The 12,587-nt window shown below is 45.6% G+C and overlaps 1 protein-coding gene across 4 annotated transcripts in view; it reads right to left on the bottom strand.

Moving 5' to 3' along the window:
* The window catches only part of SLC38A5 (solute carrier family 38 member 5), a 60,929-nt gene that overhangs the window by 31,922 nt on the left and 16,420 nt on the right, over positions 1 to 12,587 (bottom strand). For 3 of the 4 annotated variants that reach the window (XM_042453495.1, XM_042453496.1, XM_042453497.1), the window contains one exon: positions 1,244 to 1,484. In XM_042453495.1, the coding sequence (XP_042309429.1) occupies positions 1,244 to 1,335 (92 nt within the window). In that variant the 5' untranslated portion in view covers positions 1,336 to 1,484. Of the gene's footprint in view, positions 1 to 1,243; positions 1,485 to 6,965; positions 7,072 to 12,587 lie in introns of those variants that run through there. The other variant, XM_042453498.1, reaches the window with a different exon arrangement.

Below are 12,587 nucleotides of genomic sequence, written 5' to 3' on the forward strand. Positions count from 1 at the left end.
TTTCCTCCAATTAGCACGAGATGCCATACATGACTCTCTACCTTCCCATTTTGTCTTCACAACAACCCTGTGAAGTAGGCTGAAAAGGCTAGACTGACCTGAGCTCATCCAATGAGTCTCAAGATTCAGTGGAGACTCCCAAGTCCTGTTCCTTGTGGGGTGGGGGAAGGGAGCACAGAATACCCTATAGAGCCATTGTACTGTCTATTCTCCTTTATGGGTCTGAAACCTGGGTCACCTATCGCCAACACCTACGACTCCTCGAATGCTTTCACCAGCGCTGTTTATGCACAATTCTAAATATACACTGGACTGACTATGTGACAAATGTTGCTGTCCTTGAGCAAGCAGGAATTAAATTAAAATTAATTAAAATAAAATCCTTGCCTCAAGAAGAAGAGCCCTCCCTCCGTTCCAACTGTCATCATCAGACTTGGGAGGGAGTGAAAAAGAGAGGCCCGATTTCCATCAGGCCTAACTGTGAATTTACTCACTTCGCTCTCTTTAATTTTATTGTATTTTATTTATTTTTTGTATTTTATTTTATTCTCTTTATTTTTATTGTTGTAACCCACCTGGATTCCTTGTGATTGGGCGGGCTATAAAATTATTATTATTATTATTATTATTATTATTATTATTATTATTATTATTATTATTATTATTATTATTATTATTATTATTGAGGCCATGCTATTGAGGATGCAGCTGTGCTGGGCAGGACACGTTTCTAGGATGAAGGACCACTGCCTCCCAAAAATAGTATTCTATGGTGAACACGCCACGGGTCAGCGTAAGAGGGGATGATACAAGGACTCCCTGAAACAGCATCTCAGGCTCGGCCAAATTGATCACCAACAACGCTCCGCCCTGCCCTCACATCGGGAGGCATGGAGATGCACTATCCATGATGCTGCAGCCTTTTTTGAAAGCTCACGCCGAATGAGTCTCAAAGAGAAATGACAACGCAGAAAAAACCACAACCCGGAATCATCACCCAGGGAGACTTTCTGCTGTGCCTTCTGCAACTGGACTTGTTTATCATGGATTGGCCTTTTTAGTCATCAATGCTCTTGTAGAAAGCATGGGATGAGTCCTTCCTGAATCTTCGTTTGCGAAGTAAAGCCAGAGAAATTTCTGATTCCTACCATTTTGTCCCACCCACCTCAGTTGGATTAGGTCATTCTCCCACGCTGGTCATCCCTGCACCTTCTCTCCACCACAGCCACCTCAAAAGACTCACCCATCCTCCAGGACAGCAGTTTTGTCGCTATCAGGTATGGTCCCATTGAGCCTCTCAGTACCCATGTCTTCTCCCATCTTCTGAAGCTCCATCCTGAAGGTGCAGATAATCCTCAGTTTGTGCAGATGTGTTTGTGTGTAGTGTTGTCTGGGTGTGGAACTGAATGGGGTAAATCACCAAGAGGAACTGGAACAGCAGCAGAAGCAGCAGCAACAGTAATGCACCTGGATCAGAAGTACACCTGGAGACACAGGGGAAGAGAACAATTCAGCAAGCCCATGTGCTGTAACATTTGCAGAGGGCTGTCAGAAGGGTTGGGACAGGGTGGTTGTTGGAATCAAGATACCTAAATATTCTCTTCCCAGCTCCAAAATGGGTGTGGATGGGTGGTGGGGTAGGAGTGGGGATACTGCCAAGAAATGCATTGCCCCTTCTCAATACATTTACTGCACGCCAAGGAACATACAGCCATTCCAACCCCACGCCTGGGGGAGAGTCTGTCCCAACAAGAGGTGGGTGAGGAAGGATGTTACCCAGTCCCCCCTCACACCCACACCTTCAGGCACAAGCTGGCAAGCTGCCCTGTCTAGCGTTTCTACACATCCTCATTCTTTTGTGTATTTGAGACAGAGGTGCCAATCTGTCAAATTCAGTTTGGATCGTTTTCTTATTTTTTTAGCCTTACATTTATATCACTTCCATTAATGGCTTTCTTGTTTTGGCAAGCAATTTCACCTCATACAATTAAACATTCTACATAATTTTCAGCAATGTACTGGGTTCATTCTTGTGCTCTTTCCCTTATATTTGTTGCTGTTGTTGCCTTCAAGTCATTTCCTACTTATTGGAGACCCTGAGGTGAACCTATCATGGCAGAATTTGTTCAGGGTGGTTTACCACTGCCTTCTTCAGAGGCTATGCAAAGGGATTGTGTAGCACCTTTGAGACTAATTGAAAGAAAGAAGTTGGTACATGAGCTTTTGCAGACTTGAGCCTACTTCCTCCAAATGCATCTGAGGAGGTAGGCTTAAGTCTACGAAAGCTCATGGTACCAACTTCTTTCTTTCAGTCTCAAAGGTGCTGCAAGATCCCTTTGCATTTCTGGTTTTAGTTTCAGCACTTAAATGAGTTATTCAAGGTGGGAAATCATCTTCCCACAATAGCTTCCATATCTTAGACAGCTCCTTTAAGCCCTCCAACACTTGGAGCAGATTCACTGTTCCACCAACTGCCACTGACATGTCTATGATGTCCTAATTCCCCAATGTCTTAGGAATATTCTCCACCTCTGCTGTCTGAGGGCTAAAACAGATCTTTTGCAAGGGAAACAGAACCTGCCTGAGCCACTCCTTCCCTATAATAGGAATACATAATAGAAATATAGTTGCCCTTCTAAGTCTTGAGACCAGTGGACTTGAAAATCCGCTGAGGGGCGACCACCATTAACGTCAATGGGGCGTGCACCCGTGGCGCGCGCCCTGCATGCACGCATCCAATTCAAGCCTATGGGGCTTAAATATGTGTGAGTTTTGGAACTCACAGGGGGGGGGAGGGTCCAAAACGGATCCTCTGTGAGTTCCAAGGGCCAGCTGTATAGTGTCTAGATCAGGGGAAATAATAATTCCACTCTATTCTGCTCTGGTCAGGCCTCACCTGGAATACTGTGTCCAGTTCTGGGCACCACAATTGAAAAAAGGATGTTGAGAATCTGGAGCTTGTCCAGAGGAAGGCAACCAAAATGGTGAAGGGTCTGGGAACCATGCCCTATGTGGAGAGACTTAGGGAGCTGATATGTTTAGAGGTGATATGATAGCTCTATTTAAATATTTGAAGGGAAGTCATATTGAAGATGGAGCAAACTTTTTTTCTGCTGCTCTGGAGAATAAGATTCAGAGCAATGGGTTCAAACTATGGGAAAAGAGATTCCAGCTCAATATTAGGAGGAACTTCCTGACAATAATTGCTGTTCGACAGTGTGATGGAGTCTGTATGTTTTTAAACAGAGGCTGGATGGCCAACTGTCAGGGGTGCTTTGATTGTGAGTTCCAGCATGGCAGGGTGTTGAATTGGATGGTCCTTGTGGTCTCTTCCAACTCTATGGTTTTTTGATAACACTAAAGCAAGAGGAAGTATGGGGCAGACAGGATCAGCAGGGGAAAACTGGAGGTCAAGAATCTCCATCCCTGGACTTGGGGAACTTATCGCAAGTGCCTCCGTTTTCTTGAGTTTTTTTCCCTCATCCAGCCCATTACCGACTCAAGACAGGCGTCCAGAGAAGAGATGCCTTCCTTAGTCACTGCAGCAGTTGGAGACATAGAGAAATAGATTTGGGTGTCATCAGTGTACTGATAACACTGCGCCCCATGTCTCTGGATGATCTCTCCCAGTGGTTTCATGTAAATGTTAAACAGCATGGGGGACAGAATGGCGCCCTGAGGGACGCCAGATGTCAGCTCTCTTTTAAAAGAGCATGAGTCCCCCAGCTTCACCATCTGGAATCTGCCCAAGAGGTAGGAACGGAACCACTGGAGTGCAGTGCCCCTGACACCTAGCTCCCTCAGGCGTTCCAGAAGGATACCATGGTCGATGATATCGAAAGCCGCTGAGATGTCCAAAAGCACCAACAAGGTCACACTTCCCCTGTCGATGCCCAGATGGAGATCATTGACTAAGGCAACCATGGGCAAGGATCAAGAGAGCACGTCGTCCTCTTTACACTTCCAAAGAGATGTATGAGAAATTATGAGAAAGCAGTAGAGAGAGGAAAGAGACTGCGTTCTTCATCTCTTCCTTCCCTCCCATTCCTCCCTCTGATTCTCACACAAGCTCAACATTGGCAGTCACATATTTAAGCCATTAAAAATCGCAGATCTCAATGAGAACATGACCTTAACACTGAATTACATCACTTCAGCATACTGACACCAGCGTCTGAAAGCTGGCTTGGTACCAGGCAACAGACTGATGTTATCCATCGGTTTTGGTAGAACTGGTGAAGATCAAAGTCACTGTTGACCTAAGCTAAACATTTAGGCTGGGCCTGGTATTGCCACCTGTCTTAGAAAAACGAGAAAAGCAGGTGGGGCCCTGAGAAAACGCCCAGGGCCATTTTGTTTAGGATATATCTGTGAAAACAGTAGGAAGCTGGTCTGTCTTGCAGGTCTCAGGCTTGCTCATGCCATCCTTATGTCATCATCACCACCAACAAGTATAGATGAGTATAACAGAGAACAAGAATGGGCCAAATGTATGTATGAGATGGAGTTATCTTTTCTGGACCACAACCTGGACTGCCTGCTAGGAAAACTCAGCAAGGCTGCATATCAGCCTGGCTGCAAATTTATTTTTATTTTATTTCAATGCCACCTTCCTCTCAAAGTGAGATATGAGGCTTACCGTATAAGTTAAAATAAAATAGAACTAAAACAATGTGAGTACCAGTGTGGTGTAGTAGTTTAAGGGTTAGAATATAACTCTGGAGACCAAGGTTTGAATCACTGCTCAGCCATGGAAACCCACTAGCTGACCCTGGCCAAGTCACACTCTCACTTTCAGAGGAAGGCAATGGCTAACCCCCTCTGAACAAGTCTTGCCATGAAAACACCACAGAGTCAGCATAAGTCAGAAATGACTTGAAAGCACACAACAACAAAACAATGTGAAATACAAAAGTTTAGAAAACTAACAGACAATCAAATTAAAAAAACATTAAAACACTTTTAAAAGCATTTAAAATATAACACAACATAAAGTGCAGCACACTTAACAACAACTAAAAAAAGTCTTTGCCTGCCAGGGGAAAGAGAATGCCAACCAAGCCTCCTGTGGGAGGGAATTCTGTAGTGCGGGAGCAAGCACTGAGCAGTCTTTTTCCAATGCCTTCACCAGATGTACATGCAACAGTGGTGGGGTGAGAGAAACCAGTGGGTACGGTCAGAGTCCTCCTTGCACAGTCATCAAACACTACATCTTTGCTAGCCCATACCCTTCCCCAACCAATCCATCCAAACCAGCTGAAAAGGAGGCTGGGTGCCACATTTATCTCTATTCTGGCAGGATGAACAGGAAGCTTCACACTTCAAACTTTATCGCATAGGCCCTGGAACCGCACAGGGAGAACACTGTCACCAGACAGTCCCATCGTGTTCCAGATGTGTTCCCCAGGGGGCAATTTTCAGGAACGCTTGAGAAACATTCCTGAAAATTGCCACCTCTGGGACACATCCAGAACGTGATGGGAATGTCCAATGGCAGCGGCAACATTCTCCCTGTGTGGTGCTTTCTTTACCGCCTCCCGTTCCTATCACGTTCCCTTTTAGAACGCAACAGGCCCGTTCCAGGGCCTGTGCAATAAAGTCCTTCCTCACAAAGATCAGCTCCCTTTCTGACTCTGGAACAAGAAAAAATACTGTATTATCATTATCAGTTGATAATGGGAGATAAAAGCTTCCCACACTTCAGCACAGGAAACTAGGACATGGGGAAGAAGCTGGGGGGCAAGATTGGAAAAGTCTCCTGGGCCATATTTAGCCCATCAACCAGATATTCCTTACATCTGAGCCAAAAACTTCAGTGTTTTTCTGTTTTAGATATTGAATGAGCCTGCATCACAGAATACATATGATGAACGGACATACAGTATATGTCCCAGAACTTCAACAAAAGTAGACGCATCATGAGGAAATGCAAAGTGGATGCTTAAAGATGGCAGGTTCTGAGTTATATTAAATGCACCCACAGGTGAGACTAGTGCATGGGTGGGCAAAAAATGGCTCTGGGGTTATCTACACTCCATCTATTCCAGACTCTCCAAGGCCACATTTTTCCTGGCAAGAATGAGTCAACTGTCTCTCCTGAAAACTTGCAGGACCATCAATTCACCTAATAAAAAGGACTTATACTTTTTATCATTTTTAAATTGCCCATTTTTATTTTTATTTAACTTTTATTTCAGTTCCACAAAAAATACTAAATCAACAACAACAAAATGTTTAAACAGGCATAGGATAACAGAAAAACACAAATAAGGGACATTTAACAGGCAATTCCATTACAGTAGTTATCTGGGTGGTGTTGTACAGTAGGGATGAACACAAAAGTTCACTGAGGAAAAATTACCCATTTTTAGTACCCAGAATTAGACCGCTGGTCTCTTCTAGGTTTCCTTGTTTTCCTTTTGTCATTTTTGGAAGTCTTTGTGGTCTCAGTGGTAGAAAACTGGCCTCTGGGCCCAGCAAAACTGTCCAAACCCCTTGGATAGAAGATCTAATAATTTGCCACACTATCCTAGCACAACCTACCCAAAGCTATGGTCCAGACTGGTGCCCATGTACAAGCCATTAGCTGCCAGTCCCTAGAGAGCTTCCAGACAAAAAGAAAGAAACACTGGACACAAATATGGTGCCAATGTCATGCACTCCCTATCTTGCTAAGCCATTTCTGGTACTGAGGAGCCCCATGTTGCTGCTCTTGATGCTGAAAGGGGGCACCTGGCTGCGCCCACATGACCAGGTGCCTCATTTCCACATCAGACATGCTAAAAGCGGGTTTCTCAGTACCAGTGATGGCGCGGCAAGGTAAGAAGCGTTGGAGGGGGGTGTCATTGAACACCAATATGGTGCCAACAAACACAAATATGGCACCAATGACAGAAATATGGTACCAATGGACAGAAATATGGTATCATGGCACATTTGCAGGGGTGAACGCTCAGTCCTACTACCTTTACAGGCAGAAATTCAATAAGCAAAGCATCACGCATCACTGTACTTGAGGTGGTCAGTGAAATGTATGTCTTGTCGTCCAACTGTTAAGGCCCCAGGAGTGCCCTGAGCAAAGGAAAATGTGAAAGAAAGATGGATCACCTTATAAAGCATTATCTGAGGCTTCAAAATCTTTACAAGGCTGTCAACTTCTTTTACTAACATAGCACCTATGCTTTTAACTTGCACAACAAATAAACATTCAAAAAACCAATAAAATTACCAGGGAAAATAATAATAATAACAAAGCCACAGTGTCCCCTATGAGACAAAATAAGGGCTATATTCGACACATTGTTGGATTTTTTTATCATGACTGCTTTCATAGACTGAAATAATAGCTGAGGGGGAGTAACACCTTCATTCCCTGCAGGAGTCCCAATGAAGCCCCACCTCATTTGCTATTTGCATTGGGAGAAAAGCTCCTATTAATACTAATTGGACCTCCTCTGTTTCTAAAAAACCTAACTACTCCAGTTTTGGCACCTAGGAGGCCCTGGAACCAAGGAACTCAAGGGTTAACCCTGCAGCCATCACCTGGGAAAAAAAATCTGGAGACTGGGTGGGGCAGCAAAAATGGGAAAAGAGATGTCTGGTAGGTACCTTGATCTTAAACCGCATCCTTTGCTCAAAGTCATGTTCCCACAGAAGGTGCAGAGCAACACCTGCCAGGGCCAGTCTGGTTTCTAGCCTGGCTCTGATAGGAGAATGGGGCCCAACAGGCTTGGCGAAGGTAAGCTGGTAAGCCAGGATTTCTTAGTTTCTGTTTTCAGCTCAGGAAGGTGGGGTACATTTGGCCCTACAGATGTTTTGGCCTACAGCTCCCATCAGCACAGCCAATGGTAAGGAATGGTAGAAGCTGTGCTCCAAAATATCTGGAGGACTAAATGTCTTTCGACTGTAGGAGTCGGACAGGTGGTTAAATCTGCAATGATACGGTCATTATTCCTGGGGTCCTGAAAATTTCCTTTGCAAGACATTATAACACTTCTCACTTTTTTCTACCTGTTGTTTACCTGGTTCTGCCTTGCCATCTGTAACTCTGGCTACTCTTCCTGAAACACACCTGGATGGGTGTTATCTTATCTAGGGTGTGTTTCCAGGAGTTGGGAGCTGGGCAAAAGGTGAGCTGGCTTACTATTGCTGCAGCTGTACTCAAACTGGGAAGCTGCCCACAAGCCCACAGGAACCCTGTTCCCAGGGCACTCCTAGAAAAGGAGTTTGGCTGGGAAGGGACAAGACCCAGGAGTTTGAACTCCTAGCTTATCTCTTCCCCAGAAGCCATCTACTTATACTGTACAATGAAAGACACGGCCCAGGGTAAAGCATGCCTGGCTGTCATGCTTCATGACCATCTGGACAATGGTCAATTTGAAAGCATAGGCAGTAGGGGCTTCTATGTCAGTGGGACTTCTGCTCCATGATTTAGTTGGATGAGATAAAAAGAAAGGATGAAGAATTAATGAGGTCTCCATCAAAGACAACTGTTATGAATCAAATTAAGATCTTACAGAGGCAGTTATCTATGCTAGCTGAGAGAATTGTAAAGAAAGATTAATAATGTAAAACAACAAACAAACAAACAAAACCCCTGAATTTGCAGATAAACTGGGAAGGTGGTTAGCATATAAACTGAGGAAAGAAAAATAAAGTAATACTAAAGCTACTAGAAGGAAATACTGTAATAACAGTCAATGCTAATATATAAAAGGCATTTCATCAATATTATAATAATAATAATAATAATAAATAAATTTTATTTATATCCCGCCCTTCCATAGATATGATCAGGGCGGCGTACAAAATATAAAAGCAATAACAATACAACATTAAAATCCAATAATCAGTTAAAAACATTACTACAGAACAGGAACAGGAAAACAATAAAATAGAAAATCACATGGCAGGGGCAAAAAAAGTGGAGAAATTCGTCATCAATCCAGGGTCGAGAAAGAAAGAGGGGAAAGGGGGCAGGAAAATGAATGAACAACTTAAGGTGGGAAGGCCAGACGAAATAGGTATGTTTTTAACTGTTTTTTGAAAACAGCTAATGAGGCGGCGGAGCGAAGCTCTACAGGGAGCTTATTCCAGAGGGGGGGGGGGCAGCGGTAGTAAAAGCCCTCTGTGAGGTCCGAACATGATTGGACCTAGGGACCTTCAACAGATTGGTCCCGGAAGTTCTGAGTGTGCGAGGCGGATTATATGGGGAGAGGCGGTCCTCCAAGTACCCTGGGCCCAGGCCATTTAGGGCTTTATAGGTCAAAACCAACACCTTGTATTGAGCTCGGAAGCGAATAGGCAGCCAGTGAAGATCTTTTAGAATGGGTGTTACATGGTCTGACCTGGAACTGCCAGCGACCAATCTGGCTGCCATATTCTGCACCAATTGCAGCTTCCGGGTTTGGTACAAGGGTTGCCCCATGTAGAGCGCATTGCAGAAATCCAATCGAGAGGTTACCAAAGCATGTACAACAGTTTCTAGGTCCTTTCGGTCCAGGTAGGGACGCAGCTGGCGTATCAGCCGAAGCTGATAACAGGCACTCCTGACCGTCGCGTCCACCTGAAAGGTCAGCTGGAGCGACGAGTCAAGGAGCACTCCCAAGCTGCGCACCGAGTCCTTCAGGGGGAGCGTGACCCCGTTCAGGACCGGGCGACAGATCTCACCACCAGGAACTGGGGAACCTATCACCAGTACTTCCGTTTTCCCTGGATTCACGCTGAGTTTGTTTTCCCTCATCCAGCCCATTACCGACGCCAGGCAGGCATCTAGAGGAGAGATGCCATCCTTAGTTACTGCATCAGTCGGAGACATAGAGAAAATTATCTGGGTGTCATCAGCGTACTGATAACACCGCGCCCCATGTCTCCGGATGATCTCTCCCAGCGGCTTCATGTAAATATTGAATAGCATAGGGGACAAAATCGCTCCCTGAGGGACACCAGATGTCAGGGCCCTCCTATCGGAGCGACAGTCCCCCAGCTCCACCATCTGGGACCTGCCCGAGAGGTAGGAACGGAACCACTGCAAAGCAGTGCCCCCAATTCCCAACTCCCTCAGGCGACCCAGAAGGATACCGTGGTCAATGGTATCGAAGGCCGCTGAGATGTCCAAAAGTACTAACAGGGACACGCTCCCCCTGTCCATACCCAGACGGAGATCATCAACTAAGGCGACCATGGCAGTCTCAACTCCATAGCCTGCCCGGAAGCCGGTTTGAAATGGGTCCAGAAAATCGGTGTCGTTCAAGATCGACTGAAGCTGGAAGGCGACTGCTCTCTCGATCACCTTCCCCAAAAAAGGTAGCAGCGAGATGGGCCTATAAAGAAAGATTAATAATGTAAAACAACAAACAAACAAACAAAACCCCTGAATTTGCAGATAAACTGGGAAGGTGGTTAGCATATAAACTGAGGAAAGAAAAATAAAGTAATACTAAAGCTACTAGAAGGAAATACTGTAATAACAGTCAATGCTAATATATAAAAGGCATTTCATCAATATTATAATAATAATAATAATAATAAATAAATTTTATTTATATCCCGCCCTTCCATAGATATGATCAGGGCGGCGTACAAAATATAAAAGCAATAACAATACAACATTAAAATCCAATAATCAGTTAAAAACATTACTACAGAACAGGAACAGGAAAACAATAAAATAGAAAATCACATGGCAGGGGCAAAAAAAGTGGAGAAATTCGTCATCAATCCAGGGTCGAGAAAGAAAGAGGGGAAAGGGGGCAGGAAAATGAATGAACAACTTAAGGTGGGAAGGCCAGACGAAATAGGTATGTTTTTAACTGTTTTTTGAAAACAGCTAATGAGGCGGCGGAGCGAAGCTCTACAGGGAGCTTATTCCAGAGGGGGGGGGGCAGCGGTAGTAAAAGCCCTCTGTGAGGTCCGAACATGATTGGACCTAGGGACCTTCAACAGATTGGTCCCGGAAGTTCTGAGTGTGCGAGGCGGATTATATGGGGAGAGGCGGTCCTCCAAGTACCCTGGGCCCAGGCCATTTAGGGCTTTATAGGTCAAAACCAACACCTTGTATTGAGCTCGGAAGCGAATAGGCAGCCAGTGAAGATCTTTTAGAATGGGTGTTACATGGTCTGACCTGGAACTGCCAGCGACCAATCTGGCTGCCATATTCTGCACCAATTGCAGCTTCCGGGTTTGGTACAAGGGTTGCCCCATGTAGAGCGCATTGCAGAAATCCAATCGAGAGGTTACCAAAGCATGTACAACAGTTTCTAGGTCCTTTCGGTCCAGGTAGGGACGCAGCTGGCGTATCAGCCGAAGCTGATAACAGGCACTCCTGACCGTCGCGTCCACCTGAAAGGTCAGCTGGAGCGACGAGTCAAGGAGCACTCCCAAGCTGCGCACCGAGTCCTTCAGGGGGAGCGTGACCCCGTTCAGGACCGGGCGACAGATCTCACCACCAGGAACTGGGGAACCTATCACCAGTACTTCCGTTTTCCCTGGATTCACGCTGAGTTTGTTTTCCCTCATCCAGCCCATTACCGACGCCAGGCAGGCATCTAGAGGAGAGATGCCATCCTTAGTTACTGCATCAGTCGGAGACATAGAGAAAATTATCTGGGTGTCATCAGCGTACTGATAACACCGCGCCCCATGTCTCCGGATGATCTCTCCCAGCGGCTTCATGTAAATATTGAATAGCATAGGGGACAAAATCGCTCCCTGAGGGACACCAGATGTCAGGGCCCTCCTATCGGAGCGACAGTCCCCCAGCTCCACCATCTGGGACCTGCCCGAGAGGTAGGAACGGAACCACTGCAAAGCAGTGCCCCCAATTCCCAACTCCCTCAGGCGACCCAGAAGGATACCGTGGTCAATGGTATCGAAGGCCGCTGAGATGTCCAAAAGTACTAACAGGGACACGCTCCCCCTGTCCATACCCAGACGGAGATCATCAACTAAGGCGACCATGGCAGTCTCAACTCCATAGCCTGCCCGGAAGCCGGTTTGAAATGGGTCCAGAAAATCGGTGTCGTTCAAGATCGACTGAAGCTGGAAGGCGACTGCTCTCTCGATCACCTTCCCCAAAAAAGGTAGCAGCGAGATGGGCCTATAATTATTATGAAGCAGGGGGTCTAAGGAGGGCTTCTTTAGCAGGGGTTTAACCACTGCTAATTTTAATTTGGATGGAAACTGACCCTCACTTAGAGATGTATTAATTATGTGGTGCAACATTAGCCGCACCACATCTCCCCCCTGAGCTGTCAACCATGAGGGACAGGGATCAAGAGAGCAAGTCGTCCTCCTAACACTTTGGAGGATCTTGTCCACTTCATCGGTACTAACAAACTCAAAGTGATCCAGTATAACAGGGAGCACGGACGCTTCGGACACCTCTACTACAGGATCTGCACAAAGACAGGCGTCGAGATCAGCCCTTACCCGAGAGATTTTATCCTCAAAGAAGTTGTTAAAATCGTCACAGCAGGCTTTAGATGGCTCTAAAATAGGGCTCAGGGTGGGAGGGAGACGAGTTAGCTCCCTCTTTATTTTTTTAAAAAGCCATGAAATTTCCTTGCAGAAAAAAGATTAATACCCTA

The sequence above is a fragment of the Sceloporus undulatus genome, chromosome 2 (assembly GCF_019175285.1).
Source record: "Sceloporus undulatus isolate JIND9_A2432 ecotype Alabama chromosome 2, SceUnd_v1.1, whole genome shotgun sequence".
NCBI lineage: Eukaryota > Metazoa > Chordata > Lepidosauria > Squamata > Phrynosomatidae > Sceloporus > Sceloporus undulatus.